General features: G+C 40.0%; 1 protein-coding gene and 1 long non-coding RNA gene across 5 annotated transcripts in view; one reads left to right on the top strand and one right to left on the bottom strand.

Moving 5' to 3' along the window:
* The first annotated feature begins 577 nt into the window (after positions 1-577).
* LOC135758179 (uncharacterized) lies at positions 578-3,055 on the top strand. Of its 2 annotated transcripts, XR_010536477.2 has the most exons (6): positions 578-599; positions 1,379-1,439; positions 1,527-1,699; positions 1,790-2,011; positions 2,091-2,280; positions 2,379-3,055. It is a non-coding gene; the product is annotated as an uncharacterized lncRNA (long non-coding RNA). The 2 variants fall into 2 exon arrangements; XR_010536478.2 differs by lacking the exons at positions 578-599; positions 1,379-1,439; positions 1,527-1,699 and having other exon boundaries at positions 1,709-2,011.
* A 1,462-nt stretch (positions 3,056-4,517) lies between these two features.
* Positions 4,518-27,663, bottom strand: part of dtx3lb.2 (deltex E3 ubiquitin ligase 3L b, tandem duplicate 2) — a 92,714-nt gene continuing 69,568 nt past the window's right edge. For all 3 annotated transcript variants that reach the window (XM_065273037.2, XM_065273038.2, XM_065273039.2), the window contains 2 exons: positions 6,275-6,492; positions 4,518-5,784 (listed from right to left, as the gene is read on the bottom strand). In XM_065273037.2, coding sequence (XP_065129109.1) covers positions 5,715-5,784; positions 6,275-6,492 — 288 coding nt within the window. In that variant the 3' untranslated portion in view covers positions 4,518-5,714. The remainder of the gene's footprint in view (positions 5,785-6,274; positions 6,493-27,663) is intronic.

The raw sequence follows: 27,663 nt of genomic DNA, 5'->3' as shown, positions 1-27,663 counted from the left end.
TAATACTAGTCTACATATGTCCTTAATTGAAACCGCCTTTCAACTTCATCCGCCATTTCTTATATCAACAATTGCATTACTAAATGTATTCATCAAACCCCTGACAGCAGTCTTCATAATAACTAAAATAACAGTACGCATACTTAGATAAATTACAGTATATCTAGTATTTTAATGCAGGACCATGAAGTGACTAAAACACATTAATATCTAGTAGGATTGAAAGAGGAACTAGCCGATTAATCTGGGGCCTGTTGCACAAAAGTAGAATTAAGACATCCAGGCTAAATGGCTAAGCTGAGCTCAATGAAGCCAAAACAAGTGCGTCCACGCTTAATTGGTTGCACAAAGACCAAGCCAGGATGATCAGACACGGATTCATCAAGCCAGGTGAAACCAATCCTGGATAGGTGCGCGCTCACGGCTCACTCAACTAGGCCCTGCCACCGATCACAGATTCACCGATTCACCATGGCAACTCGCGTCGTTCTTTTTCCCGTCAGAGGCACAAATCCATACGAGGAGGTAAAAGACATAATTAAGAAGAAAGGCAACACCGCCACAGTGGTAAAGCAAAGTATTGCAGACCGCCTGAATGCGTAAGTAGTGCACAATTACACACTCACCGCTCCGCTGAAACATCACAATTACAATTAAAATATTTAATTCACATCTCCAAAAACGCAATTGTACTCTGATTATAAAACAGTAAATTTTTTTATTGAAATAGACTGCAAATATGAGTGAAATTGTGTAAAGTAACTCCATCACACTGGATAAGGCTTCAATAAATTATTATGAAAGCCTTACATTATTACTACGCTCATTATGTACTCTGCTTCTTATGTTGTCCACCGGTTTTTTTTGTCTTTTTCTTTTTTTCTGCTTTTATAAATGTAAAACTGCTTTGAAACAATGAAACAATTGTGAAAAGCACCTTATAAATAAAATTGAATTGAATAAATAGATGAGCTATTAATAATAATCAATTTAATTTATAAAGCGCCTTTCAAAGGACCCAAGGTCACTTGCTCATTGCACTGCAAAAAAATGACTTTCTTCGTGTTTTTGTCTTGTTTTCAGTACAAATATCAAAAAATTCTTAAATTAAGATGTATTAAAAGTTTTCTTGAAATATACTTGTTCATAAACACTTAATTTAAAACATTTTTTTATTCCATTGGCTGATATTTTTGCTTATTTTCCTAGGTCATTTTGCTCATCAAGAAAATGCATCTTAATATAAGAATTTTTTGATATTTTTACTGAAAACAAGACAACAATACAAAGTAAGTCATTTTTTGCAGTGTGACTCCATTGAATGTTCTTGTGTGTTAAAGAAAGTCTCGCTTTTTGTGTGTGGTGTTGTGTGATGTAGATTAAATATGACCGGGCCAAAACGGACATGGCAGCAGGTCAAAATCAAAATCTGCAGAATGGTAAGGGCCCTGACTAATACTTAATAATGCACAAGCATAGATTGTACCCAGAAGGTGCCTGCTTACACATTGTCTGTACTGTTTAAGCAGTGAAAAAGAATACCCAGAGACAAGGCACGGGTGGTGGGTCACCAAAAGCTGACCTCACCCCAGCAGAGGCCAGCTTTGGAGCTAAATAAAGGCAGGCCTGTTGGAGGGAATCCCTGGGGGAAAAAAGACAAGCATAGGTCCCTCACAAGATGCCACCCGCTTCATACAAGGTATGTTCTTCCATCTCCACATGGGACACAATCACATTCATATTGAATCTATTTGGACTGTCTGACTTTGGTTTGCCTATTGCCTTGTAGTGTCTGGCAGCACTGTGTTACTGTTAAAGCCACCAGCACGAGCACCAGACGATGCTGATCCAGTGAGTACTCCATCAAAGGCATACTGTAGGCCTGGCATGTCTTGTCTACTAGCTTCAATATGAATCCGATTAAATGTGATGGGGTCAAGGCCCCATTTCATCAGCACATAACGGCGATGATGATGAGGAGACCATCTCTCTGGATTCCAAAAGGCATAAGGTATCATGTCAAACTTGTGAAAGTACTATACAAAGGAGTCATCATTGGGAGCCATTACAAAATCTCATTTCTTTTACAGGACCCAGAGTCATTGGTGCACTGGACTGCACAAACATAAGGATAAAAGCCCCCTCAGGTGCCCATGAGGCAGATTTTGTAAATATGAAATCTTTTTGATCTTTTCCATTGAACACTGGCAAAATGGCCTGGCTCAGTCCATGACTACAGAATCTTTTGGACCTCTGAAATCTATCAGCGCCTATCACAAGGTGAGCCACACAACCCATATATAACCACTTTTTACATAATGGCAGCGTCAACAATATCACTGTGTTTTATAAGTAATGATGAGATTTTGTGTTGACAGGTGAATTCTCTGGTGTGTTGCTGGTAGACAGGGGGTAAGGCTGCCAGCCGTTTTTCCTGACACCTTTCACAGACCCCCAGGAAGCACAGCCGGCCTACAACTATGCCCATGCTAGGGCCAGAGTTGAAATGACCTTTGGCCTCCTGAAGGCACGCTCTCACTGCTTTCACAAATTAAGGGTCAGCCCTGTGAGGGCATGTGACATTACTGTGGCTGGTGGTGTCCTCCACAATGTGGCCTGCCTGAGGAAGGAGAGCGCACCCAGAGGGCACCCAGAGGGCACCCAGAGTGCCGCCAGCCATGGACTGGGACAATCCGGAAATCTTCCCTGATGACAACAGTGGTCGGCTGCTGAGGGACCAATATGTGTTGAATTATTTTAGTCAGTATGTGTGCTTTCACATTTTTTTGATGTTTGTGCTGTATACTGTGTGTATACTGTTTGTAATACAAGCTTGCAGGGAGGCTACAGCATCCATTAATTGTCTTGTTTTCAGTTGTCTGAAATTGTCTGTTCAGTTAATGTGTATGAATTTGTCCTGCATTTATTTCAGTGTGCAGACATGCAGGGTGTGTTATATACAGACCTTTGAATGTGTATTTATCCTTTGGTTGTATAATATGCTTTGATTCTGTGCTTTCCATCTTGTAGAGTCACTGTGTGACTTCAGTTTCGAAAGGAGCCGATGGTTTACCTGCTTTGTTTTGTCCTTATTCAATAAAGAAACATTATGTTACACTTTGTGCTTTTATATTTATATGAAATGTGTATTTTATACGACAGAGTCGGGCCACACCGAGGAAAGGAGAAAGTCATACATTTGAGGCTGGTTCTTTCTGTGGAAAGATGCATATTGTTTTTACAGTCCTGATAACAATTTGATTAAGTATTTCCTTGTTTCTGAAACCATACTGAAGTACAATTCCACGAAATGCCCCACAACTGTTATTGTAACAACTGTCCTCCTCTAAAACAACAAGTTACAATATTACGACTTCATTCTCTGTCTGTTTTTTTCCTCTGTGGCCCTAATGTTCTATCATTTTATATATAGCCTTATAGTCTTTAGGAAACTGTAAATTATCTAATGATAGCAACATCATCTAAAAATCATAATTTATCCAAAATTATTAAAATTAATGATCACAAACATTTAATAAAATTACAGTGGGTCTAGTTATATGTGATAACAATGTATATTGGGAAGTGAAATAACTATTGGTTTCCATTTGTGGTGATTGCTGACTGACATAAGGGATGAGATTAAATAGATCCTGGAATTTAGCCTGGTCTGGAGCAGGCTAGCTCCACAGAATAGATCTCCATGGAAATTTATACCATAACATATCCTCCTGCCCCCTATACAGCTTTAGTGCAACCGGATCACGTATCAATTGAGCCAGGATCACCAAGATATCCCGGCTTAATCCCTTATCCTAGTTTTGTGCAATAGGCCCCTGAAATGATATAGTCTGCTATACCATGCTGTGGATGTTTTATGAGTCTGTGGTGTTTAGCATCATTTTTTATGCAGTGGTCTGTTGGGGAATTAGTATGAAGGTGGCAGACAGAAATAAACTGGACAAATTAATTAGAGGGGCTGGCTATGTACTTGGTCTGGAGCTGGACTCTGTAATACTGTCAAAACTTAATTCAATTCTAAACAATCCCTTTCACGCACTACACAGGGTGCTGGCCAACCAGTAAAGTACATTTAGTCAGAGACTGATCACTGCTTACTGAGCATTTTAGAAGATCCTTTATACCTGTGGCCATTAGGCTGTATAATTCCTCTTTGTAAGTGCTGGGACAATTCACTATTGAAGTATTTACCCTTTTTTATATGGTTATAGTTTATTATTATTTTTTATTTCTTATCTATTAATTTTTTAATCATTGATGGGCATATAATTATGTTTTTATTTATTTTCTTTTTTTCATTTCTATAATTGTAACATGAAAGCAATGTCCCCCTGGGATTAATAAAGTTCTTTGAATTGAATTATTCACTAGGATTAATTTTAGCCTGGTTGTTAGCCTGCTCTGAATTTTACAGTTATTTACCCAGAAATCTACAGCAAGGTTTAACAGTGTAGCTGACAACTTTACACTTAGTCTATTTAAATTTTACATAGTGTATTTTTATTAAGTTTTTCTTAACATTATATTTATTGAATTTTATAATAGGATAACAATACAACTTAAAAGGTAATTCAAACAGATCTTATTTTTTCTATACTTGATACATATCTCCCTCGTCAGTTCTATATTTGACCATGTTTTACATTTCTATTAAACTTCTATTCATATTTTCAACATACAGGTCATAAAACAATGGATATTTTAAGAAAACATTTAACAAAAACAAACTGACCTAAAATTGAATGATTATATATTTATTACATACTTTATTCAAGGCATTCTGTAAACAAACTGATTTTCAAATATATATATATAATGAGCACTAAATTGTAATTGATAAGTTGATAAATGATCTATTAAGACTTATAAAACAAAACAATGTTCCCTTTATAAATTACAGATCACCTGCAAGTGTGTGTACATAAATCATCATCAGATCCCACCCTGCAAGCCTATTCCCCATTAATTTTGTTTTTTTATATATCACAACCTTTGGGTGGGAACTGCCATACGCACATATCCAGACCCAGTTTGTGCATATGTGCGCTTGATAAATGAGACCCCTGGTCAGAATTTTAAATCTTCTTTGAAGTAAAACAGCAAAACATTAAATTGAAGTAAAACAACATTAAGTTAAACATACTCATTATGAAATTGTTTCTTTCCAAGATACGTTGGCCACAGTTATTAGCCCCCTAGAAAATAGCTCTACATTATTTAAGATTATTTCCATTTTTCTAAGCACACCATGATGACTGACAACATTGACTTGTGATGTTTTCCTGTTTCACAGAAGGTAAAATTATGGAACATATTTCTGATGTGCAGCAAACACATACGATGGTTTTGGTGCACACAGAGTTACTCACACCCACAATTAAATATCCTGTTTTCTATGTTTGTGGGGTTCATTTTATAGTGAAAGTCAGGGACTTTCTCCAGAAGAAATCTGACAATATAGGCTGTTTGGATATTCAATCCTAATTGATATAAAATATCAAAATAAGCACAAATAAATGAGCCACAGAAAATGTAGGTCCTGTCATGGTCATTAAATAAAAAGGGAGCAATCACTGTGACCAAAATGTTTTGGAGAAAACATTTATTTCATAATGACATAATATAGTGGCAATAATTCCCAATGCATATGTATATACCAGGTTCATTTTCATACAGAAATACAGCATGCATCATCATTCAATGCCTTTGGCCTTTAACTCATCTTTCACTCTCTTCAGGTAATCTGGATCTGGGTAACCATAGCTGTGGACATCAAATAAAAACACAGTGAAATCAAATCCAACAGATACACTATCCGTGATAAGTTTTGGGTCACTGACTAATTCTTTATTAATATGTTTTCCATATTTAAGACTAATAGAAAGTTCTTAAAACTAAAAAAAAAAACTTGACTATGGAAATGATGTTAACTGAAAAAATCTTATACAGATTTTAAAGCATGTTCAATGTACTGTAGGATGCTCACTCTTTGCTTAGAAATTGTATAAATAAACTATACTAAAGGAGTTCCCATATAGTGTGGGATCTTGTTTTTGTCTTTATTATTCAGTCCAGGTCATTCATTTCAAAAATATTTCTGAAAGTTAAAGTGTAATAAGGTAATGTAATATTTTGGCATAATTAAATTTTTGTCTACAAAACTTTACCTTCTTTAATTTCTTCAAAAATGCAAACGGTACATAAAGAATCAACGGTTAGACTTGCTTACAGATGACATTTATTTATCTCTTACCCTTGAGGCCCTCCGTACATACTGGTCTTATGATGAATATCATTCCAAGTCACAGCATCCTTTGCACCAGTGGTTGTAGAGGTTCCTACTGTAAAAATCAGTTTCTGCTCAAAAGCCTTTTGCAGGAGTTTGAGTATGTGATTTCCTTCTTGGTTATCTGGCAGATAGGCAGTGCGATATGTGGCAGGATAATGCCGTCCAGGATTTGGATGCTTATCCTAAAGAAAATCGTTTGATTTAATGAATTGCACTCAGCAAATGTATGAAGTAATTTAAAATGCAACAAAACATTGTTAATATAGAACATAATCTTTTAGGAAATCATATACAATTGTGATATAAAACATTTAACCTTTGTCAACTTTAAAGGGGATATCTAATGCCATTTCATATATTAATATACGTATATATGTATCTGGCCACTTTATTTTTGGTCATCTGCTAACGTCTTCTATCCACTCCACTATAGTACACGCTACACGGATCTGGTTGATGTGTTGAAAAAGTTGATAAAGTCAACTTTTTAAAATAACTTTCTCTGTCTGTGTTGCTTCACTGCTGATTCTTGCCATACTTCCGTTGCCAAAAATGTGTGTGCATACGTTGCCACATCTCATTGTGTACGAACAGTAAAAGGGTCTATTGAATTTGCAGATCAATTAAAACTGAAAGATTGAGGGGTTCCAGTGATAAAAGATCCCAGTTATAAGTCAAAAGTTTTTAAGATTATATAATATGTTTATAGATTATTACTTTACATTTCATATTTTTTACTTCACAACACTTCATGATTGTGAGAAAACATCCACAATAAATTAAAATTATAAATAGTAATATACACAAATATTTACAATACTGTATATTGTAATACGGACATTTAAAAAGCCACACTATTCAACATTTTAAGTAATTCATGAAAATTTTTAGTGACATTCTTGCCAGCGCATTACAGTTGTACAACTGTTAAGATGATTGTGCGTGCGATGCGCATTTATACATATAAAGGGCAGGCCCGGATTAACACAGTTAAGTGCCCCAGGGTGACCATATTTCAAGTGACCCCCCCTCCCAAAAAAGTATACATTATATATATATATATAAAAAAAGTTAGTCTGGAGCCCTGAATGACAAGAGTTCTATATATATATATATATATATATATATATATATGAAGAGTTTGGTTCCAAAACGCAATAAATCCATTTTGACATTATACCAAGAAAGTGACAAGATGAAAACCACTATTTTCTGTTACAAACTTTCACATAGCATCTTTAGGTTATAAAAATTCAAATCCATAACTTGATTTTCAAAGATTTATTATAAAAACTGATAATTTTTTCCACAAAATGCAATAAATCCATAACAAGTTTTTATTCAAAATGCTATAAATCTATTGAATCAATAGCCTATATAAATGTGCATTCATCTTTGCCATGTTATATTCATTTAGTTGACTAGTTGTACACACTAATTAAAAAAATAAACATTAATGTCATTAATCAAAACACTTACTTTGTCATATTAAGAACACTGTCATTGCTGCGGTTATACTTGACGTCGTTGCTTAACGTTTTTCACAGCGATCAGCTGTAAAATGTTTTGGTCCTGCTCGATTTTCATTGACTTTGAGTAAAATTATGGAAAGTTTTTCATAAGATCCCCTGGGGTCAATGTGTTATCATGACAGAAACTTGATGCTGTCGGTCCAGACAAACAAGCACCCGTCTCTTGCGAAAATTATTAGATGTTGATGGCTTACGTTTCTTTCCCGTCACAGAAAACCATCACAGGTTTATCAATGCTATTAAAGTATTATTTTGTTTTTGTTTGTTTGCTGATCAGGAAGTACATAATAGATGAGGAAAACTAGGATTCCGTGTACTCAGCGCGCCGCCATTGTTTATTTACATTGCGTGAATGGTGCTGCAATCTGTGGAGTGGATTTATGGCATTCTGTAGAAAAGGGGGAGTGGCGTTTATTGCATTTTGGAAAAAAAGGGAGAAAAGATGACAGAATAACATGGCGGATAATGGATTTTGCGTCAAATTAAGAATTTACTTTTTAATACTGACCTGATATAATACTGATTCTGGCAGTAACTCATTTTTTTCAAAAATGGCATTTATTGCGTTTTGGAACCAAACTCTTCACATATATATATATATATATATATATATATATATATATATATATAACTCTTGTCATTCAGGGCTCCAGACTAACTTTTTTTTATTAGGAGCACTATAGCCCCTGACTGAAAATTTTAGGAGTGCCAGCTGAAAATTTAGGGCACGCCTTAAATCAGCCTGCAATGCAATTATTCACATTTTTCCAAAATAACTGCATTACTGAAAAATACTAAATAGACTTAACTCTATGCAGTTGCTGCACATGCCATTATACACAATTGATGAAACTTTTAAAATAGGAAGTTATGAACCAAAGAATCATACAACCCCCTTAACTTATTCTAGGCAAAAGATACATACCTGTACATATACAATAAGTTATAAAAAGATGGCATACTGTAATGAGATGAGTGGCAGGCAGGGCCGCCTTAACCTAATGTGAGGCCCTGGGGCTGAGGGGTTTTGGAGGCCCCCCATCTCCTAAATTTATAGTCTTATTTAAAAAAAAGTGTAATATGTAGGTAATCTACATCACAAAATGCATTAGTTTCTTTCAATACATACAACAGTGAGTTTTCCCTCTTTGACCCAGAAAACACCATAATATCATTATTAACATATCACTGAGCCCACTTCAGCATAAACGCAAGACACTTTATTTAACAACCACACACAGCAACTTGTGGTGAAAATAAAACCAAAATGTATGTATGAGTATATATGCTTATATATCTTTGTTTATTATAGTTTTTGGAATATACAAATTTGCAGAAAATTGCCACTCACTAAATGCTCACCACAGTTTAAAAAAAAATATAAGAAGTTAAAGTTAGTTTTAAAGTGAAAATGCATTAATGATAACAAAAGATACGTATTTATAGACATAATCTTGTTTTTTAATCAGTTATTTATTTTGTAGGCTATTGAAGATATAGTATGCATTGTATTTAGTATTTATGCATACGTATGTAAAACGAACACGTATGAATATGCACAAAACAGACAGGGAACATACCTGTATATAAGATCTTTAGATAAGGAGATTATAAATATGAATGGTGCGATCAGGGGATGATAATTTGAGATGGTCTTGTCGCGCTTTGACTTGCACATTTACCGTTGCGTCGTCTTTCTAAACGAACAGATGTGTGTACTGTGAGGTTACATCGCGTCAAACTACATCGCTCCAGCTGCGCACTGATATAAACGCGAGTAAACTTAAACTTTATAACAACGAACAGCATTAATATGTTCGGGAACTCCTTTCTTTATTTGGCGGCCGCGGCACGTATCTTGCGCACAGTTGGAGAGACTTCTGCATGCCAGAGACTCAGCTGCACGAGCACAGAGAGAGCGCGCGCCCGCGCGAAAGAGAGAGAGAGACCTGCACATCAGTGCTTATTATGAAATTTCATAAATTACTCTTTCATTTGATGGTGGATTATTTCCTGTTTCTCTGTCACACTCAGTCTAACATACAGGAATGCCAAGTTGACAACGCGCACTTAATTACATTACGCGGAATAGAAAAATCTGTTACGTCTGATATTTTATTTCACGGTAAGTTACCACGGACCAATCAGCAGCCATGTAACGTGCAGTTAGAGTGATTGACAGATAACCTGACAAGTTGCAAAACAATATGAACGTGAACTTGGGAGGCCCCTGAACTTGGGAGGCCCCTGGGCTTCAGCCCAGGTAAGCCCGTGCATTAAGGCGGCCTTGGTGGCAGGGCAATCTACATACTTGTATCCTTTAAACGTTTCTCATCTTTTATCCAGTTTTCCCTAACTGGGCACTGATGTCTGAAACCTTTATTCTCATCTATAATGTTGTTGGTGTTAATGTAGGCTAAAAGTTCTCCCGCTCTCTTTGTCTCTTATCTCTGCAATGTTTCATTTTAAATCCGCGCCAGGGCATCTTCTCACGGTTCTGAGTGAGATTTGTTGACTTTTCCCGGGCTGCGTAGACCCATCGGTACAATCAACTGAGCGCATGGTGACATAAAACCATATAAGAATCATGCAAATGAGCGTTTAAAACCCGATCGCGCATTCCGTAGTTTTGTCACACGCGCGAGTACTTGTAAAAAAACAAAACATTTTGGCCAAACAGCAATAAAATTCATTAAAACATTTAATATTGTGACGTCAGCACTACTAATCAGCGTCTGTGCCTTTAACGCTGCACAATTCAAAGTAACGTTAGTTGAGCTCCACAAATAGTCTCATTTTACTATAAAGACTTTGAAGTGGACCATGCCAATAATAACAGATTTGGCAATGCAAAATATGCAACGCAAGAATATCCGACAGGACAAGAACCATGAGGTAAGAAAGTCATCTCTTTATAGTCAGTTTCACTCTATAACGATTATATGTAATAAATTAATCTTTCCTGTTGGTCATAATTTGACCTTGGTTGCATATTATGCTTTTTTATTAGAAATGTGACCATTATCCGTACTGATGCATCTCGTAAATATGAATTGGGGAATTTGGCTTTAACAGTGGCATAGCCTGGATTTTTATGTTGAAGGGCATTTTAAATCAACACTAAAGAGTTTTTGCTCTTTTCTCCCCCTACAGGCTGGAAGCGGAATTGTCCATTACCAAAATAATTTAGCCTACCGCAGCAAAGCTGGCCCTGGTTGGATTGTAGGTCTGCCGTAAAGCACGTTATTGTAGTTTTCACTCAAACTACAGGACCGCGACGCTACGGTGGGAAACTTCTTTAGTGTGGTTTTGGCCGATAGAGGGCTTCAAAGCAAATGTGAAAGTGCCGTTCACCCTGTTTCAAGTGGATGAACGACTGAAACTTTTTGGAAACATTATTTTAAGGAAAAAAAAAACCTCTTTGGTGTTGCTTTAAAATGAGCAGGTCGCTCTATATTACACATAGGCTATAATGTCTGTATAAATGTGCACATTTTCAAGTGTTTGTGTGGACTGAGTGTGGAAAATTAAAAGCATTTTGCTTGCAGTTGATCCGTGGTCACGAGTCATGACCCACCGTTCGGCTCGCATGTGTAATTTGATTCGCCGATTGACATGCAAATTTTAAATATAAAAAGTTTATTTACATATGTTTCAAATGCTTGCAAATGTTAACATTCAAGTGATTTTAAACAATTTAACCGCAAAAAGTCGCTAAAGTGAGCAGCATTCTGTAACTAAGGGCAGACACACGTGCGGTTGAATGTGTCTGGTCCAGCTCCAGTCAGTCGTTATCAACCCTACACTATTCAAAGATCAGAACTCTTGATGTGTAGGCTATAGAGAGAGTTGCACTACTGTCTCTCACACTGTAGTCCATTAAATATACATTTGTTTAAAAGAGCACTGAAAAACAACAACGTTTTTATGTGGAGCAACTGTTTATGCTGCGCTGTTTGGAATTCATCCTCCGTTTGTGTGTGCATGCACGTTTAAGTGCCCTCAATAGTGCACACAAGAGAGAGACGCGTTTCAAAAAACAAGCGAACATAAAATCTTTCGGTTCTTGACAGGGCACATACAAACAAAATGATCTCCACACTGTATTCTTTTTCTAATAAAAACATTTGTTTATGTCTTAAGTTTGTATATGTATATATCAGAGGCAGAAACCAGTCTGTGCTTCTCTTAAAGAGACAGTAACATCAATTAACCTACTCAAGTCTGGATCACATAACCCAAGTAGGGTGACCAAATGAGATTGGCTGAAATTCGGGACAGGGGCAGACGTTACAGGGGGAATCATCCAATGATAGTTTAATTAATTTATTTTATTTAATAATAAAAGATAATGAATTTCAAACTGAACCAATCATATTAATATAAGTACATATGCATATAAATGAGTTGATATAATACATATAGAAATACTTTTTTGAACACAGTGCTTCGCCCTCAACCAATCTGAATCCTTCAAGCGACTGTCACTGCCTGTACTTTCAATTGTCTTCGCGGCTGCTGCAACTTTCGCTCTCTTAATCTACTCTTTAAAGTTAAAAGGGGACAAAAAGTTCCTATACTCTTTGTGCATAGAGATAAATTAGATAAATTAATAGAAACAATACAACTTTAAATTCACACTTGAGCTATAGCCTACCGAGGTTGTAGAGGCTTGATGTCAGCATATTTTTAACTGCTGCCAGCACTCCCGTGCTTTATTAGTGCATATCTTAATGCGCGCCTACAGTACAGAATATAAAAAACAAACAAACAAGCACTACAGCGAACAGTCAGTTTGGACTAAAGCCCTCTACTTCCTGCTTTAATGACATCAGTAGAACAGTTTTTTTTAATAAACTCCGCTCACAGGAATACATCAGTCGCCAGCTAAGCCAACAGCAAGCTAGTTGAATCACAACACACTAAACAAACTACACAATCAGAACTCGATATGTATTTCTGGAGGGACTTCATAGACCAAGGAAGACATCAGACCATTTTGAGGACAGTGAAATCAGCGCTATACAGAAAAGTAAATTGTGTAAAAAATACAATGTTTTTTTACACGTGAAACATGAACACATGTTATATTGTGCACTGTAAACACAATCAAAGCTTCAAAAACACAGAAAGAATGGGACCTTTAAGAAATGTATGATTCTCGTTTAAATTTTTATATTTTAAAAACTATGTATGCATTATATAAGCCTATATGCATCGAAGCGCATGTGCACATATGCCCATGCATGCGTGCTAACACGCGCACACACACATTCTATAACCACCGCGTTGAACTTGTGCATCGTCACAGCCCTAGTTACTTTCCACCTCTGATTTTTAGTACAATGAAGATGAATATTTTCAAATACATTCATGGAATATTGGGTTAGGCAAAGGAAATTTTGCACACTTCTTGCACGCAGCAGGTTTTCAAGAAAAAAGTTGGAACAAATGGTGGGCCTGTGTCTCAGTAGAGCTTTATGTCTAGCAAAGCCCCTAGTTTTGTGAATATAAATAAATAAGAACATCAAAAGGAAAATTGAGGGAAATGAGATGAGTAAAAAAAAAAACCACTGCCTATTATAAGAGTAACAAGTTCTTTGGATAGATAGAGGTATGGTAACACTTGTCAGCGATAAAAATAAGTAGAAGCGACTTAAACAAGTGCACAAATGGATCACTCAGAATGAGATTTGAACAATGTAATTTTCATGGATGAAACAATTGTGGCTTTGCCACCATGTCATTTCATAGAACAGGAAGACGTGTTTAAATTAGGGCTGACATCTTATAGTCGAGCATTCGACGATTCGATTCGGAGAGGTCTGATTCGACTATGAACCTGGATTTAAATAATAATTTTATTTTAGTAAATGAAGGCATAGCGCTTGTGAATCACGCAAAATCACCGCAAGGGAAATTCACCGCGACAGCACTAGCTGCTATCTTGAAAAAAAAAAGGTTTGACTATCAGTCTACTATGGCAAAATCTAACGAATCAGATTCGACTATGAAAATCCTGCGTCGAAAACAGCCCTAGTTTAAATCAAACCCAAAACATACTCTGAAAGTTCATGTTTGGGGAGAGATATCCAGACTTTGACCAGGACCTATCGCAATCTTTGATGGGATTAGGGATCAAACTTTCTTGGAAGACCACTGAAGAAACCACTGCCCCATAAATTTGGGAAACCTTCGGAGTCTACCACTGTTTTTTCAGGACAATAATCCGAAACATAAGCAAAGTCATTTCAGGGCCATCCCAGAACATACGGAATGGGAGGCATTTCATTTTCACAGGGGGGCAAATTTTTTTAAGAAACAGGCACCAATACAAACCATATTTATTATAATAAAATAGACCAAGGTCTATAAAACTGAACATTAGAACACAGGCTAATCCAAACTATAACCACAAATACTTGTCCAGTGGTGACTGATCTATATAAATTAATGGATTGCCCATGATGTCACAATTGAGGAGCAACCGTGCCGCCATGCTGGTATGCCCAAACATTCTATTAAATGAATAGGACGTTATCAGATTTTATTACACGCCTCTCTGGAATGCTTGATTCTGATTGGTCAGTTGAGACATTTGCAGGTTCGTTCTTTTCAAATAATAACCGCTCCAAAATAATAATGCATAGCCGGACTACTTGCACGAGTAAAATCGCTCCGCGCCAATAAAGATCAATAAAGATTACTGTCTGTTTGGCGCCATCTTGTGACAAACACTGGACAACCACGACAAGACACAGACAGCTTACTGAGACTGAACTTGACAAAATAGAGCATGACAGCTACGAAGCCAACACACAAAAAAATACAGAATGGGCATTAAAACTTCTCAAAGACTGGCTAAAAGAGAAAAAAATGGAGACAGACAAGTATGAAGCAGAGGATCTTAGGTATAACGATCATTTTATGCATCTGTGCAAAGTTTCGTGGAAGGATAAAAATGTTAATTTAAAACAAATATGCCAATAAAATGTTTCAAATTCATATTCATGTCCAGTTTTTTTTCTTATGTGGCAAGTAGTCGGGTCGGGTCCTGATCACACTGTCGGGGCTTATTTCCCAATAACTACCGGCTGCCTCTACATTATCCCTTACTTAATGATAAAACACTACTTTACCAGTCTTCGCTTTTATATCTGAAGTTTAATGAAAGTTATACATTTTACTTAAACAGCAACTATACATTCATCTTCATTACAGTGTCAGTCAGCAGACAGACCGCAGCTTATTTATTATTAATGACAAATGTGTTTATTCTGAAATCGAAATAAATAATCATGCTTTGTGCTGTATGTGCATGGAATAATTTTCTGGTTTTGTAGTTATGTTATGTTATGTTATGTTATGTTATGTTATGTTATGTTATGTTATGTTATGTTATGTTATGTTATGTTATGTTATGTTATGTTATGTTATACAGTAGTTCGTACAGTAAATGGGAAAATGACTACCCGTGGCTGGAATGCATGAGGGACAATGAATACAAGGCCAATTGTACCATATGCCGTCGCGGTTTTTCTGTTTGTCACGGCGGAGTGTGTGATATAAAGCAGCACGCATGAGGAGATAATCACAATAGGAGCGAGAGGCTGCGGGCACAGAATGGAGCAATGTTAAGGTTCATTGTCCGTCAGTCGTCTCCAGAGGCTTATATGGTATGTAATTATGTGGATTTTTAAAACTCAAATATAGTTGATAAGAAAGTGATTATATTAAAAGAGATAGTACAGATTTAGCCTAACAATCCACATATATATCTCTCCAGTGCTCTCCCTCTGTTCCTGTGTCCCGCTCCCTCCCGTCTCATAATGTGTCAATCATTTCTGATGGGTTTCTTATTAAATAATTATGGATTTAGATAGCTCAAGGTTTAAAAAGGGGTGGGGTCTTTGAAGAGGGCGTATTATCAACTTAAATTAAAACCATGGTTCATTGTTGGCAAAATGATCATGATAGCCTTTATATTTCACATCTATGTGGTTCAGTCTTGTATATGTAGGCATACTTTGCTATTCATTAAATATTTAGGGCCTAAGAAGTTGTATAAAATATATTTATCTACATTTATTAATTAGTTTCCACTATTTTCACCAGAAGTCTTCATTTCAGGGGTTATTTTTTTTTTTAATTATCTTCTGTGGGGGCATGTCACCGGACCCGGGCAACCCCCCCCCCCCCCCCCGTTCATTATTTCCATTTCAGAAAGGTGGCAACCCTAGCTAGGCTACCCACAACTGATTAACATAATTGAAGGCGGCGGGTCTCTAAATTAAATCTTCTAATTTCTTTAAAATGCAAGTTGAATGAGCTGGGCCTGTGTGGCGCATAGAACGTCTGTGGTCTGTGAATACATTCCTCAAATTAAAAATGAATTTTCACACATTGCCGTTGAAGCTCCAAGCAGGACTTTACATTAACTTTTTTGCACATAGCACTGGTGCTACAGAGGTTAAAAGTTTTGTAGCACAAACATAAATCTTCATCATTACCATTAAGTTATCATGTCTGTAAACAAACAGAAATGAAGTTCTTCACTTACATTAAGTTCCCATATAGAGCACAAAAATTCAAACTATTACAAAAATTGTTTTTAGACAAAGTTTTTTCTTTAATAGCTAATGACGGAAGAGTGCAGAAACAACACCTCTTACACCTCAACCCTACACATAAAAGTTGAAAAGATCTGTGGGCAGACATCACTAAATAAAAGCTCTATTAAAAAAAAAAAAAACACTAAATTTGCAAACTAGCAACCAAACCTATCCCATGAAACCTTTTTTTTTTCTCCTTAAAGGGATGACAAATGGCATATGGCGCACCACGCCATGCATTTAAAATTCAAACCATTATGTTCCATGAACTGTCCACTCACTGCAAAATATGACTTTCTTACTTAGTATTTTTGTCATGTTTTGTCATTTGTCATACATTGTCATGTTTTCAGTAAAAATTTCTAAAATTCTTAAATTAATGTCTTTTCTTGATGAGCAAAATAAGTCTAGTTTTTTGACAAAAAATATAAACTTTTAAGTAAATTAGTGCTTAAAACAAGCAAAAAAAATCTGCCAATGGAATAAGAAATGTTCTTGAGATAAGTTTATTTTTACATAAACACAAAATCTTTTTTATTCCATTGGCAGTTTTTTTGCTTGTTTTAAGCACAAATTCGCTTTAGCTAGTTTGTTTTGTTGTATGATTTTAATGTTATTATTTTGTAAAGCACTTTGGGACAACGTCTGTTGTTTAAAGGGGACAGAATAAAAAAAAACATTTTTACCTTGTCTTTGTTGAATAATGGTAGTCTACCCGCATTGACAAACATACAAAAAGTGCTAGACATGCTAAACATCTCAGTCTCATAGAAATTCCTCTTTTAGAAATGTCAGCCAGAAAACGGCCCAATCTGAAAAACTGATGCTTATGACATCACAGGCATCGTTTCTCTGCTTTGCGTTCGAGGGGCGGGCATACCAATACAAGTACTTAATTCGGGCTGTCTTTCCGAGCACAGAGACTTAACGCTTTGGCATCTCGCCCGTTTGGGTCTTCGGGTCAACTGGAAAAAGAGAAAACTCTGCCCCAGGCAGAGGATCTCTTTTCTCGATATGGAACTGGACTCGATCGATTTATCACGTTTAAAAGAAGTCAATCCTGACTTGCCTCGATGCATTTCGAGGGGAGAACGCGGCCCCACTGCAATAATTTCAGAAGCTCCTGGGACATATGGTTGCAGCCGCGGCTGTGACACCACTCGGGCTGCTCCATATGAGACCGCTTCAGCATTGGCTTCACGATCGAGTCCCGAGGAGATTGTGGCGCACCGGCATGCACCGGGTAACCTTTACACCTGCGTGTCGTCTCAATTTCATCCCGTGGTCAGACAGACAGGTCTCCTGGCATGCTGTAACACACACAGATGCCCCCAGCGCGAGCTGAGCAGCCAGTTACGACGGGCTTACAGTCTCAGGGGTGTGGATAGCACCCCAACTGCCACGAGCTGTGGGCTGTATATCTGGGACTCGTATGCTTTGCTATGGAAGCTGCGAGGGAAGGATGGATTAGTTTGCACCGATAACATTGCGACTATTGTGTATATCAACCCTCAAGGCGGTTTTGCGCTCTCGTCACCTGTCGCATCTTGCCCATCATCTACTCCTTTGGAGTCGTGCCACCCCGGCGAATGGCGACTCCACCCCCAGACAGTTCAGCTGATTTGGTAACATTCTGGTCATGCGCAGATAGATCTGTTTGCTTCCCCCGGACACAACCCATTGTCGCCTGTTTTATCCACTAACCGAGGGCAGCCTGGAAAACGCATGGAAAACGTGGGACGCGCCGCTTTTTGCTTTTGCTACCGGTCCCACTCGTTGTAAACACAAGTTTTGTTGTTGGTGAGCTTGCTTACATTTAAAATAAACTTAGGTGCGACTTGACAAAAACATTATCAAACAAAAAATTAGAAAGTTGCAGCTGATGTAATGCTGGTGGCTTAATTGTTAACAGACTGAACACTTAAACTTCTTTCACATGGACAATTTAGAACACATTAGAAATGCTAGTTTTTTAAGAAAAAATCTGTCTGAAACATTATAAACATGATAATGATAATCATGTGCCGACTGGACTTTTTCAGTATGTTCAGTATCTGTCAAATTTATTTTAAATAATGATTAATTTGTTTTCATACTATATTTTTATAGATATATATTGTATTATACAGTAGAGCCCTGCACATGCCTGAAATCTAAGACCTGACCCGGCCCTGGCCCGAGACGCTTAAGCCTTAGCCCTTGTCCAACAGCTTATCAGAATTCTCAGCCCGAGTTAATAGTTTTTAATCCTCCCCATTAGGAATCTGTGACCGCAAATATTAGTCCCTGCATCATGTGCGTGTGTTTGTGAGTAAAAGTCTGTGCTGTTTGCTGTGACGTTTTTTTATGAGAGAAAGCACAAACCATTTCATATTTGATATGTAAAACTTGAAATAAAACTTACTGCGGAGAAGTAAATGAGATCTTTATCTTCTTTGTTGCTACGTGACGCGACAATTATTTATTATTTCAAATCTGTTTACAAGATAAATATTTATATACAAAGAATCTACAAAAATTCAACCTTTCATTGAGAATAATAATTTTAAATGGGGAAAAATCTCATTCTGAGAGGAATATTTTTCTCTAATACACACTGCTCACAATTAATCATACCCTTTAATTATATATAAAATACATATATTACTGTCAATACATTTTGCAACCTCCTTTTCCGAAGAGAAGAGCTCTGAGTCTTCAGAGTTTGCCTGATGAGTTTGGAGAACACCTGACAAGAGATCAGAGACCATTCCTTCATGCAGAATCTCTCCAGATCCTTCAGATTCCAGCTCAGCAGTATATTTCATTGTACACAGGTTGTACATTGTACCCTTGTGTGCACCAAACTATTAATGTTGAGTGTTTGCTGGTAAAAAAGATTTTTTTTGCTTCATCTGACCATAGAACATTTGAAAAGTAACTAACACTACTGGAACTTCAAACGGTATGGGTTCTATGCTCAAATGAAACAAAAACATTTGCTGTTGATCCAAAACAAACATCAAAACCAACACAAAAATGAGTCACTGAGCACAAAATGAAGTTTCTGCCATGACAATCCCAATCCCCTGACCTGAACCCTAAAGAAAATGAATAGGATGAACTGAAGAGAAGAAGCACCAACATGGAGCTGGAATCTGAAAGATCTGGATGGATTCTGCATAAAGGAATGGTCTCTGATCTCTTGTCAGGTGTTCTCCAAACTCATCAGGCTTTATAGGTGAAGACTTACAGCTGTTCTCTTGGGAAAAGGAGGTTGCAAAAAGTATTAAATAAAAGGGTATGATTAATTGTGAGCAGTATTTATTAGAGAAAAATATTTCTCTCATAATGAGATTTTCCCCCATTTAAAATTATTATTCTTCAATGAAAGGTTGGATTTTTGTAGATTTTTTAAATAAAATATCAAACGTATTAACAATGCAGATTTATTTTCACAGCTTTCTTTGGTCACATTTACAAAGGGTATGAATAATTTTGAGCACGACTGTATATACATTGTGTTGTAAAACTGATGAAATTATCTTGATATACGTACATTCATTATTTTCTTTTTACTGTTACACTGTAGACAGTAATATATGTATTTTATATAAATGGTCGTGACAGCACATAACTCTTGGTTCATGTTTGTCCAGTTTAATTCAGAGTAATCCTTAAATCAAAATGTATAATGAATGTAGCAGTACGGTTTGGTATCCCCTGACGTCATCGGGCCAGCTGATGCGGGTGTTGTTGATGATCAGGTATCTGCATATAAAAGCGTTTCAGTTCACGTTATGCGGGTGCGTTTGTTCCATTAGCGAGCGAGCTGCCGTACTTCCGGGTTTTGTGTACAAATGGTAGTAAGGTAAGGGCTGCTTTCAGTGAATGATTTGCAATGTTTATGGTGCATTACACTGGGCTTGATGAAATTCATTGACTTAAGGGTGGACTGAGGAGCTTTTCGGGAAACCCGTCAATCGCTGCGTGAATGGAGACGTTTATATTACACGTCTCCGTCTGTGCTCCGTGAGTTCCAATACAGGTATGTGGTGACTTTACTCCTAATATTATAAAGGCTGTAATGATTGATTGAGTAAAGTGTGTTATTTTCCTATTTAAGGTGTGGGTCAAGGTGCAAGGGACGTTACAGTGGGTTGCTGTAGTGGGCTTGCTGCTGGCTGCGTGGCTTCCTTGCGCTATGTGCATTGCTTACACTGCTGGCTTTACAATTTGCTTTCAACTGCAGTCGCTTCGCGCTACGTCATCTGAACTGTATTAACCCTGCTGAGGGGTTCCGCGCTACGTCATCTGTGCTCTACTTTGCCTGCATCGCTCTGCTTTGCCTGCTTCGCTCTGCATAGTCTGCTTCGCTTGGTTCAGCTGGGAATTCTAATTTGCATTTCTGACGGGTGGCGCTCTGTGCTGCGGCTGATCTGTGCTGTTTGCGGCGATTGCTGGATTATACCAGCTGATTAACATTGCGCTGCTCATATGCTAATAGATTATTGTTGCAGCATTGCAGTATTTACAGGATCAGCTGGACCGTGGTCTGGACTTGGGGCGTGGTGTTTTCCAACTGTAGCGTGAGTAACTGATTCAACATTGGCGTGTGACAAAGTAGTCAGTACTTGACTGTCACTAGCATTACTTTTCTACTTTGAACTCTCTTGGTTTTGATTTTCTAATTTTTGTTTTTTTGTATTACCTTTTTTCATTTATTCTTATTGCCATGATTATTCTTTATTCATTTCTGATTATTGTTTTGATTATTTTACTTTAATGGAATCTAAATTCTTTTGGTCTTTATTTCTTTATTGGTTTAAGTCTTGAGCTATAATTTGTGTTTTTCTTTATTAGCCAAGTTAACTGTTTTCTATCTTGTTTTGGTGACTTGTGAGGTGTGTTCCCCTCAGTATAGTTCTCATTGCCTCTGTAACCAGTGTACTGGTTTCCTGCATATTAAAGCCTGCTGGCTGTGTGGTAGCTGGGGTGACCGGACGCGGCGCCTACGATGACAACTTTTGGAGCAGTTGATTCTATGAAAAACCCATATTGTTAAAGGTGATGTTCTCTTTCTGTGTCTTTTAAAGGTTACTTATTTTTTTTTTGTTTTCTCTTCAGGAGTGGGTTGGCCGTACCAGCAGATTGTTCCTTTAAGGTGGTGGGCTCCTTATTTGGTTGCAGTGCTGTGTTCACAGTGTGCCGTGCTGTAGTGTGCTGAGGTGCGTGTGTGCACGTGTGAGTAGTGGTGCTCTCTGCTTAACGAATGTCAGGCCTTGTCCCACCCTGAAGTGTTGTTTGTCTTTTTGTCTTTTTTTTCTGCTTTTACTATTTGATACTATGAATAAAATTGAATTCATTTTAAATAAAGTTTTTTTTTGATTGACTCAACTCTTGTCTGATACCTGACCCAGTCGTGACAAACCTGTGTGCTGTTAAATTGAGGGCAGTCCCGGGAGTAGCCCCCGGGTGGCGTAGTTGGTATAAATCCTTAGTTAAGCATTGCCACATTTGGCGTAGTCGGCAGGGCAATCGACTGGTTATCAGATTCAGACTTTGAGGAGAGTTTTTTTTTTCTTTTTCTTTTCAGCATACTGGTGACAGCAGTGATTGGGTGAGTACTTTTGTAACACGCCATGGAAAACGAATTACAGGATATGCGGGACTTAGTTGCCCAATTACGACTTGATAATGAGAGGCTGCGACAGGAACGTGCGGCGATTGAGCTGCCCGATCCTGTCGCACCATCTGGTAGTGCAGCACCATCTGGTAGCGCAGCACGCCCATCTACACCACGGTCGGCTGATGTGGGTGCCAGTACAGTCGAACGTTTTGTATTTATTCCGAGAGACCGACGCTGCCCAAATTTTAATGGCAGATCTGGTGTCAGTCTCGATGAGTGGCTTGAGGAGGCCCGAGCGTGTATGAGAGTTCGTAATATGACACCAGAAGAGCAAGCCTTTTTCCTTTATGACCACCTTGAAGGAGAGGCCCGAAACGAGATTAAATACCGTTCTAGTGCTGATAAAAGCGATCCAGACAAAATTATTGCAGCTTTGCGTGAAGTGTATGGTTGTGCAGAGTCGTATATTGCACTGCAGGAAGCATTTTTCTCTCGGCGACAGCGTGAAGGAGAAACATTGTTGGAGTTCTCTTTGGCGTTGTTGGGTCTTTTTGAAAAAGTTAAAAACCAGTCGCCATGTGAAGTTTTAAATGGTTATGTAATTGTAAGGGATCAATTCGTCGAATGCGTGTCAGATAATGCACTCCGTAGAGAATTAAAACAATTGATACGACGTCAGCCCACTGTAACATTGCTAGAGGTTCGGGGAGAAGCGATCCGGTGGGAAAGAGAGGGGTTACCAGGGGGTGTTAGGGGTAGAAGTCAGTCAGTCCCCCTGGTGAGTGGAATCCAGTATGAGGTCCGGGGAAGTCCAGAGATGGGTTGGGCTCAGAGAAATCGTACATCTGAGTTAAGTGAGCTACGAGAAATGCTGCATAGGCAGCAACAGCAGCTAGATTTGCTTACCCAGACTATCGCCCCGGAATCAAACTACCTTTTCCCATGGTCGTGCACCTCGTCCAACTCAATTAATCTGTCGACGGTGTCAAAAACCAGGTCATTTTGCATGGGAGTGCGAGGGGGAGCGTCGTCCGCCTCGTGCTCCGCCAGGCCCGGTTGTTGCCCCTTCGGCCGGTGAACCAAGGTCCTTGCCTGGCCCTAACCGTCCGGAAAACTAGTTCCTACCGAGCTGCTGAGCCACAGCTCGGTAGGGAGTGCGCGTGGCTCTCGTATTGTTTATGGTAATGAGACGGGTTCCCGACTAGTGTCCTCATGTCCACGCCTTGTTGTAAATATTGGGGGGGTTTCAGTGCCCTGTTTGGTTGACACTGGTTCCATGGTGTCGACCATCACGGAAACGTGTTTCCGGTTGATGTTTGAACCATGGGGCCAGGGCCGACTGCAATCATGTCACTGGCTGCAGCTCCGAGCAGCAAATGGATTGGAAATTCCGTATATTGGGTATCTTGAATTGGATATCGAGCTGTGCGGTAGTAAAATTCCTAATTGTGGAGTATTGGTGGTCCGTGATCCTCCGGGCAGTGGCCCGGACGTGCCTGGTATTTTAGGCATGAATGTTCTTAGCCGCTGCTACCGGGAACTGTTCGGTCGTCATGGATCCACATTATTCGAGTTGCCAAGTTTAACTGAGGATGTGAACATGATTCAGGTATTTCAGAATTGTCAACAAGCTGTTCGCGCCGCTGATCGCGGGAATAATGTAAAAGTAAGGGGGCACAAGGCGTGTCGCATTTCAGGCGGCACCTTGACATTTGTCACAGCTACCTGTTCCTCCTTACTTGCAGGTAAGACCGTGTTGTTTGAACCTACTGAGACCGGTTTGCCTGCAGGACTGTTGGCTTCACCCTCATTAGTACAGGTGAGCGGGGGTACTGTTTCGGTCCCGGTCGTAAACGTCGGTACCGTTGATGTAGTACTGTATCCAACTACGGTTATAGGTACGTTGAGGGAAGTATATTTCGTGGGGTTGCCAAATGGATTGACGGAGGTCTCAACCATGACCGCTCAGGTGGCCTCTTGCGATGCATCAGATATGTTAGGGCCGATAGCGTCGCTTGAGTTAGGAGGACTGTCAGTTGGAGAACAAAATCAGGTTAGGGCTCTCCTTCGAGAGTATCAAAGCGTGTTTTCGACACATGAAGGAGACCTGGGTTGTACCAACCTGCTCTCCCATGAGATCCCCCTGACCGATGACACTCCAGTTCGGCAGAGGTACCGACGTATCCCACCATCAGAGTACGAAGTGGTTAAGACTCATATTAGTCAGTTGCTAGATGCACAAATTATCCGGGAGAGCTGCAGCCCATACGCCTCCCCTATTGTGTTAGTTAAGAAAAAGGACGGTAGTTTACGCATGTGCGTAGACTACCGTCAGCTTAACTCCAAAACACGTAAGGATGCGTTTCCGTTACCTCGGATTGAGGATACATTGGATTCATTGACCTGTGCCCACTGGTTTTCTACTCTAGATCTGGCCAGTGGGTATAACCAAGTTCCCGTCTCTGAATCCGACCGTCTCAAAACTGCCTTTTGCACGCCATTTGGATTATTCGAATGGAATCGGATGCCATTTGGGTTGTGTAATGCCCCAAGTACGTTCCAGCGCCTGATGGAGCGGCTCTTCGGTGATCAGCGGCACCAGTCTGTTTTGCTGTACTTAGACGATATCATTGTGTTTTCATCGTCTGTACAACAGCATCTCGAGAGGTTAAGGATGGTGCTGGGTCGCTTGAGGGCCGAAGGCCTGAAGGTAAAGCTGGAAAAATGTGCATTCTTTCAGGAGAAAGTAACGTACTTGGGGCATGTAATTTCTTCCTCCGGAGTGGCAACAGACCCAGGTAAGGTTGAGGCTGTAGCTCAGTGGCCTTGTCCTGGGACAGTGGCCGAGCTGAGGACCTTCCTGGGGTTTGCTAGCTACTATAGGCGTTTTGTTGAGGGATTCGCAAAATTGGCAGCCCCGTTACATCATATAGTGGCAGAGTTAACACGAGGTAAGGTAGGTAAGCGCAGTCTAGAGTTGACAGCGGTGTGGTCCCCACAATGTGAGCACTCTTTTCAAACTTTGAAGCGGAAGCTTACCACGGCACCAGTGTTGGCATATGCAGATTTTACGCGTCCTTTCATATTGGAGGTCGATGCCAGTTATGCAGGGCTTGGGGCTGTGCTGTCACAGGAAGTCGAAGGGAAGGTTAGACCCATTGCGTATGCTAGCCGTGGTCTTCGACCTGCGGAACGGAATACGGCCACTTATAGTTCCATGAGGCTCGAATTCTTGGCCCTTAAATGGGCCATGGCTGAGAAGTTTCGTGAATACCTGTTGGGGCATAAGTGTATTGTACGTACTGATAACAATCTGTTAAGTCATCTTGCTACAGCTAAGTTGGGTGCTACCGAGCAAAGGTGGGCTGCTGAGTTAGCCGCCTTTGATTTTGTGATTCAGTACAGAGCGGGTAGAACCAACCAGAATGCCGATGCGCTGTCACGATTAACTACTGTGCAGCTGGGAGCCGATGATAATGGGCAGTTTGGTGCTGTGGTACCTGAGCTGCTGAGGCGAGCAATAAGGGTAACGCCAGGGGAAGTTACCACTTTGCATGCAATGCAGGCTTGGCCTAGTCGCTCAGCGCTTGATATCAGCGCCTTACAGCAGACAGACTCAGTGGTAGGGGAAGCCTTGCGATTTTGGCGGCAAGGGCAGCGCCCAGGCCCGCAGGCATGACGGACTTTGGCTAAGCCAGTTATCACGCTCCTCCGACAATGGGACCGGTTGGTAGAGCAAGAGGGCCTATTATATCGAAGGGCTTTCCGTCCAGATGGAGGGGAGTCAGTGCTTCAGGTTGTTGTGCCAATTGCTTTACAGCCAGAGGTGTTAACTTCTTTACACCAGCAGCATGGACATCAAGGTGTCGAACGTACCTTAGAACTGGTACGGCAACGCTGTTACTGGCCAGGCATGTCCGCAGACGTGGCACAGTGGGTTCAGGGGTGCGAGCGGTGTCAACAAGCTAAAGATGTGGCACCAATCCCTCGAAGCTACATGGGGCATTTACTGGCCTCTCGTCCAAACGAGATTGTAGCTATTGATTTTACGGTGTTGGAGCCATCCCAGGCTGGACAAGAAAATGTGCTTGTGATGACTGACGTGTTCAGTAAGTTTACAGTGGCAATTCCCACCTGGGATCAGCAGGCGAGCACTGTGGCTAGGGTCTTGGTGGAGGAGTGGTTCTTCAAGTTTGGGGTTCCTGGGCGGATTCATTCCGACCAGGGCCGCAATTTTGAGTCCACTTTGATTCAACAGTTGTGTAGCCTGTATGAAGTAGGAAGGTCACGCAGCACTCCATACCATCCGGCTGGTAACGGCCAGTGTGAGAGGTTCAATCGGACTTTACACAATTTTCTGCGGACCTTGCCCACTGACCGTAAGAGAGATTGGGCATCCTGCCTGGCACAGGTTGTGTTTTGCTATAATACCACTCCCCACCAGGCCACTGGCTAGTCACCTTTTTTTTTAATGTTTGGACAAGAACCAAGGTTGCCCATAGACTTTTTGCTCGGGCAAGTACAAGAGCCTGTGCCAGGTAGAGTCCACAAGTGGATTGAGGAGCATCAGGCACAGTTGCAGGTGGCGGTTGATGGTGCCCGAGAGCGGCTGCACGCTGCAGCAAGCCGGCGTAAAGCAGGCCATGATCAACGGGTAAAAGAACTGCCGTTAGGAGAGGGCCAGTTTGTCTATTTGAGAGATTATGGGGTTCGAGGTAGGCATAAGATTCATGACCTTTGGAGCTCCACGGTATATCAGGTGGTTAAAGCCCCTCCATCTGGTGGTTCTGTGTATACAATAGCTCCCGTAAACAATTTGACTCAAGTCCGACATGTTCATCGGTCGGCATTGAAACTTCGGGCCCAAGGGGAGGTGGTATCAGATGACCTTTCTGAAAGTTCGGTTGATACACCTGTGGCCTTGGAGACTGAAATAGAAGCTGAAGATGGGGACTTGGCATATGTGGTTTCTGAAGTTGTACCGTTAGCTCAGAGCAAAAACGCAGCAAGGCCAGAACCAGCTGGAATAGTGCATGCCAATGATCCTCCGGCACCTACAGAAGTAGCCAATGTTGAGTTGGCACCTGTAGTGACTCCCCCCTCCCGGCAAACTTCTAACCCACCAGGTGTGGTTCCACGTCGGACAGGACGAGTAGGGGCAGGGCAACATTCCAATGTGCACCATTTGCCACGAACGGTAGGAGCTGGAAGTGTAAGTGCTCCAGATGCTCCAGCCTGTGGGACTAATGCAGTTATGGCGTGGTTTAGGCCTTGGAATTAGAGTCTTGTTTGTTTCATCATCGACGATGACGAATGGGGGGGTAGAATGTAGCAGTACGGTTTGGTATCCCCTGACGTCATCGGGCCAGCTGATGCGGGTGTTGTTGATGATCAGGTATCTGCATATAAAAGCGTTTCAGTTCACGTTATGCGGGTGCGTTTGTTCCATTAGCGAGCGAGCTGCCGTACTTCCGGGTTTTGTGTACAAATGGTAGTAAGGTAAGGGCTGCTTTCAGTGAATGATTTGCAATGTTTATGGTGCATTACACTGGGCTTGATGAAATTCATTGACTTAAGGGTGGACTGAGGAGCTTTTCGGGA

This window comes from Paramisgurnus dabryanus, chromosome 14, assembly GCF_030506205.2.
Source record: "Paramisgurnus dabryanus chromosome 14, PD_genome_1.1, whole genome shotgun sequence".
Classification (NCBI taxonomy): domain Eukaryota; kingdom Metazoa; phylum Chordata; class Actinopteri; order Cypriniformes; family Cobitidae; genus Paramisgurnus; species Paramisgurnus dabryanus.
Note: the sequence above shows the minus strand (reverse complement) of the source record. Positions and strands in the feature narration are given on the sequence as shown.